This window comes from Macrobrachium nipponense, chromosome 23, assembly GCF_015104395.2.
Source record: "Macrobrachium nipponense isolate FS-2020 chromosome 23, ASM1510439v2, whole genome shotgun sequence".
Taxonomy (NCBI): Eukaryota; Metazoa; Arthropoda; class Malacostraca; order Decapoda; family Palaemonidae; genus Macrobrachium; species Macrobrachium nipponense.
In genome coordinates this window covers 6,932,982-6,938,399 of record NC_061090.1, presented here as the reverse complement: position 1 = coordinate 6,938,399, position 5,418 = coordinate 6,932,982, and the positions used below count along the sequence as shown (strand labels likewise).

The 5,418-nt window shown below is 39.7% G+C and overlaps 1 protein-coding gene across 1 annotated transcript; it reads right to left on the bottom strand.

Annotated features, from left to right (window-relative positions):
• Positions 1-1,500: 1,500 nt before the first annotated feature.
• On the bottom strand, positions 1,501-2,013 carry LOC135195892 (zinc finger MYM-type protein 1-like). Its single transcript, XM_064222402.1, has one exon. It carries the CDS (start codon positions 2,011-2,013, stop codon positions 1,501-1,503), a length of 513 nt encoding a protein of 170 aa, XP_064078472.1.
• Positions 2,014-5,418: the final 3,405 nt, after the last annotated feature.

Genomic DNA, 5,418 nt, shown 5'->3' with positions numbered 1-5,418 from the left:
GCCTTAAAACAAAAATTATTAATCCTGCCAACACGCCTTGCAGAAATAAAATTCAACACTAACATCGTTCTGATAATGAATGCAATGTTTACATTATCACACTATTCTATCAGAAAGATAGTTAATGCAGTATTTCCATTATTATGCTACTTGCTTATTAGCTAAGTGACATTCGCTTTGTTGAGTTACTCATTGTAAAAATGATTTAATCAATAGATCTCTTCTGAAACGTGTTATCAAACAATATCAATTGTTTAACCAGCTTAAACATCAGTCCAACAAACCAATGTTTACATATTTAGTCCGACACTCGTCAAAAAGTAGTTTACCAATTAACTGCAAATTGCTGTAAATGCAAACTCAAGATGTACTACTTCAGTGAAAAGCAATAAAATGAGGAAAACACTCATCCTGAAGATTTCATTAAAGTTATTCCTCTTTTGGTTTGTATACCGAAATCTAGTAAATAACCGGTGAAAATTTAATAACTGCTGCCGACACCAGATGTTTACACCAGGAGTCGCAGAAACGGAATGAGGCTGAGCTTAGCTAATTGGCTGTGTTGTTCCTAACCTTCTTGCTAGGGGCGAGACTGTGTCACCTACGCTCTTATTGGCGTCGGTACCGCAAAATTTGAATCTGTGCTGCTGCGAATAACAGAAACTGTAGCTATGTAAATACTGGGTAAATTGCATAATTAAAGTCACAGGATTGGTGGCAGTAAATACCAAGTGGGCCACTGTTCCAATCAAATGTCAATTTTGTTAAAAATTGACATTTGTATCTCCAGAACATTTGGGAATCAAACAGTGAAATTAGTAAAGTTATAATTTTAAGTGATCATGGTATAATCTGGATCCTTATTACTAATATATTTACAGGTACTCTGAATTCTGTTAATGAATCATAAACGGAGAAGTATTGATTGTTTGGGTGAGTGTATCCTATCTCATAAAGAATGTGCAGAAGATCGGAGTGACACCCATAAAGATGCATGGCAGAACCTAAGAGACAATGCCAAGCATTGATCTGGCCTGGACACCTTTTCCCCTGTTTATGATCCCTCACCCAAACGATCAATACTTCTCCGTTTATGATTCATTAACAGAATTCAGAGTACCTGTAAATATATTAGTAATAAGCAGGGCCGTTTCTAGTTCATTAGGCGTCCCAGGCAAGAACTCGTTATGGTGACCCCCATCCCTCCAGGCTGGAAATAATAACATAAACAATTTCGAACACAACTAGGATCTCAAGTTCCACAACAAAACAGCATAATTTATTAATAAATCATCTTCACGTATATGTATACACAACAAGGAAAAGTATAGACTCAAAAGTATACAAACTATTTTTGTAAATTTTAATAGAATAACACCATTATACATTTTTATTGAAATAGGTAATCTTGCCAATCTAAAACCATAGAACTCAATGCATTTATGTTGAGGGCTTTGCTAAAACTGTTATATACAAGTTTTCTTCACTGATTTTTCATATTTAAAACCTGACTCTTCTTGACTTTCTTGCAGCAAAATCATCTATAGTGTCATCATACGAAATCTGTTTGGATATTTCTCTATTAATACTAATTATTGCCAGCCCATTTAGGCGCTCCTGTGACATAGTAAACCTTAAATAAGTTTTAATGAGCTTAAGTTTAGAGAAGCTTCTCTCTGCAGATGCCACAGTCACAGGTGTAGTGACAGCAATTCTTAATGCCACCCACATGTTTGGATAGATCTCTTTCAGGCCTTTCTCCTCCAGAAAAACAAGAAGGTCTAATGTTGTCATATTTTGTTTTGGCCATTGTTTTGGAAATGACTGCATCTCTACAATCAGTTCATCATAATTTAAATCAGAATGATCCCCAGATGTGAGAGTATTACACAAATCTTTTGCCTGCTTTTCTAGCTCACTAGATGTCAGGTCAGAGAAGTTTATGAGAACACTGAATTTCTTTGCAACATCACTCATCATTCCAGTTCTCTCTCTCAGAGATTCAATGGCCATATCCACAACTACATTGAAAAATGAAAACTCCAATTTTTTTCAAGGCATCGGTAATAGGTTCATCAGGGGCCTCATAGGAAAACTGCCTTTTAGTAGTTCTGAGTCTTTTCTGCTTTAGAGCAGCTTCCACATTCATCTCCTCACATATCTCTTTGGCAGATGTCTGGGCATCAGCAAAACCAGTCTCAGTAGCTAACAAGGGAGGTTTCAGCCTTCTTGAGAATGTCAACAGCTACATCCAGATGCATGCATTGTGATTGCAGAAGGTTATTCACAGTTTGAACTTTTCTAAGGATATCATACCACACCACCGTACAAATAGAGAACCGGTATGATCCCACCTCTTCTGCTAAGGCTTGTGCTTGAATTTTAATAGCTGGATCTGCAGTGCTTGCTCTCACCTCTAAAAGAGCATCTCTCACTTTTGCAGCCTGGAATCTTACAACCTCAACACTGTTGATTCGACTCTCCCACCGTGTGTCTATCCAGTGTTGACAACTTTTTCGAAACATTAAACACCGTTGCATCAAGTATTAACACTTCCATTATTCATTTATTTTCGCGTTTACACTTGTATTTATTTATTTGAATTATTCACGTAAAAATAATACTTCTCCCATTTATTTATATATTAATTTTGGATGGCAATTTGGCGCCCCCCAAGCAAATGGCGCCCCAGGCGACCGCCTGTGTCACCTGTGCCTAGAAACGGCCCTGGTAATAAGGTTCCAGATTATACCATGATCACTTAAAATTATAACTTGACTAATTTCACTGTTTGATTCCCAAATGTTCTGGGGATACAAATGTTAATTTTTAACAAAATTAATTTAAAAAGAGGAGTAAATATCTTAAATATTTGTCTTTCCGTGTCCCTGTAGCTCAACCGCATGCTTGAAATCAAGTAAATTACATGATATTATAGGTTATCACGGTGTGTAACATTAATAAAATTGATTTAGAAATGAAATAAAATTACTAGTATCCATTTTTACATGTTTGAAGTAATGTCAGAATAGAAAAGAATATGTCAAAATGACATTTATTCAATTTTAATCCCTGATATCAGAAATATTCTTATTATAGTGAAAAAATGTCATCATATATGTATTCTGGTAGTTTGGTTGGTTTCCTTGACCTTGAAAACCCACATTTAGACACCAAGAACTCATCAGTAACTGACAAAACCAAAGTTAACAATTTTAGGTTTAAAAAACTTTGGCAGCCATATTGGATTTCACCACCTAGCGGAGTTAGCCCAAACTTTAGAGAGGGACATGGAGGCTTATTTTGACCCCATAACCAATAAACAACCTTCAAAAATTGTTCCGGAGAGAATGGTCACAGGGTCAGTCAATGGCAGGGTCCTCTACTATTTGGGCGCTGAATAATCCTGATGGGTTCTGGCGCTTGGTCCTTAAGACAATATTAAGGGAAGCCTTATTTGTGAGACTTGGTAGGTGAGAGCATAGATGGCCTCCTTAAGGCTTACACTCACAAATAAGCATAATAACCTCATGAATATGCTGCTCCCCCTTAGCCTGTAGGGGTTCCAGAGGAGTGCAGGCATCAGAACCAGTCAGACCTCCTAAGGTATTCTACATCTTCAAGCCAAGATTCCAGCCTTCTGCTTAGTTATGATGAATGGGACTAGCTTGTCAGTGGAGAGGTACCACGAGATTCATCAATCGCTGTCCAGACAATGTTCAGTTCTATACTTGGTATTTACAGAGCTGGAGGAGAGTGCAGAAGAGCATGTCCACCACCGCTCGCATGCACCTTTTGCCCTTGTGTCAAATCACACATGCAAGTGATGAAAGAGCTTAATGTAGACCTCTGTCTCCCTCGAATGAAAACGCTGTGTTTACATATTCTGGAGAGGTGCAGGGGTAAAGTCTATACTGTTTCCAGAATGCAGTTGGTCAAAAAACCTTGCACACACAGAATGAATGGGTTGTACATGCCCCTTTGTATTTCAGAGAAGGCATGCATAGATGGATTCTCTGGGAGGCAGAACAATGGAGTGACTCACCTACCTTCCTCAAATATTCTAAGTCTGAGGAAGTTGTGTTCAACTCCAACTCTCTCATGTGGACTTGGTTGTCCTGTATGCTCCATGCCCCCAAGGCCAGGAATTCTTCAATATGAGCACCCAAATCTTCAGAGGAGGCTCAGGAGTTCATGAACATTTCAAAGGGGGGTTCAAGGGCCACTCCTTTGACAAGCTCCAAAGTCTTTGGTTAACCCTAGTAGCTCCTTAACTCCAAGCTGAGTAGCATAACCTCCTTAGCATAACCTTCTTCACCAGTTTCTTGTGGAGTGATGCTTCCAATCGCTAGAAACAGTGACTCACATGTAAGACTATTACTTTAGAGGATCTTCGTCAGCCGTATACAGGGTGAGATGTATGCTGCTGTGATTGGTGACATCAAAAGGGTTTCTCTCCACTCAGAGTTCTTGTTCAGTAGGCAAGATCTTCTGAATGTTTTCCAGAGCAGAGGAAGTTCCTTCTGTTGATACTGGCATGGTGTTACAGGTCTCGCTTTGGTTTATCTGAAGGGTGTAGACCTCTCTTTGCGCTCAGAATCCTCAGTGTGGTTCAAGAGCTTGGAGCAGTCCTTGTCACCTTAGAAGTTCAGACCTCCTGCTTGGGATATTACTCTGGTTATGATTTTCTCTCTCAACCTCCTTTGAGCTTACTTTGTAAGCAGTTGTCCTTCTGACCTAGGCTTCCGCAAAATTTCAGGGTTCCATCAAGCACTGCGTAGTTATCTGAACGTCTCGTCTCCTAGAGATTAGATGTCACAGACTTCATGTTAACACAAGTCAGGTTAAGAAAGAGGTGTCCTTGTACACCCTTTCGGTTGTCTACACAAGGTTATGGAGGAGTAATGATAGTAGTTTATATTTGACAACGTCTCCAAAAGTTGTGAGAGAGAGAGAGAGAGATTGGTGGAAGAATGAATGGGAGTGGTTAAATGGCGGTCGGAAGCATGTCTGTTGTGGCGCTCTGTAGTATGTCAGTGGAAGTCTGTTACGAGAGTCGTAAGCAGTGAGGCCTCTGGTGAAGTCAGAGTTGGTTTTGACAGCAGTTATCCTTTGGTGGTTAGTTGTTTTGGTGTTATTTGATAGATTTTGGGGTTGTGAAGTTGTTGTGCGTGTGTCTGTCTGGTTTTGGTGAGGTTGAAGAGGTTTGTGGTGCATTTTTGGTGTCTGTGAGTGGTGGTTGGGGCAGAGTTGGTTTTGGCGGGTTGTTGTGCTGGGGAAAGTCATGTGGTTGTCGTGTTCTTTCGGGCTGTTGGTGTTCGTCTGCAGTGATTTGTCGGGTTATTGAGTTGTTGTGGGGTTGTGGGTCTCGGATGGTTGGTTTGTGTTTGTTTGTCGGCGGTGGTTGTGTGTCGGCTA

Bases quoted from the DNA above. Each gene is read 5' to 3' on its own strand.
- LOC135195892 (XM_064222402.1), bottom strand. From the start codon at position 2,013: ATGGCCATTGAATCTCTGAGAGAGAGAACTGGAATGATGAGTGATGTT.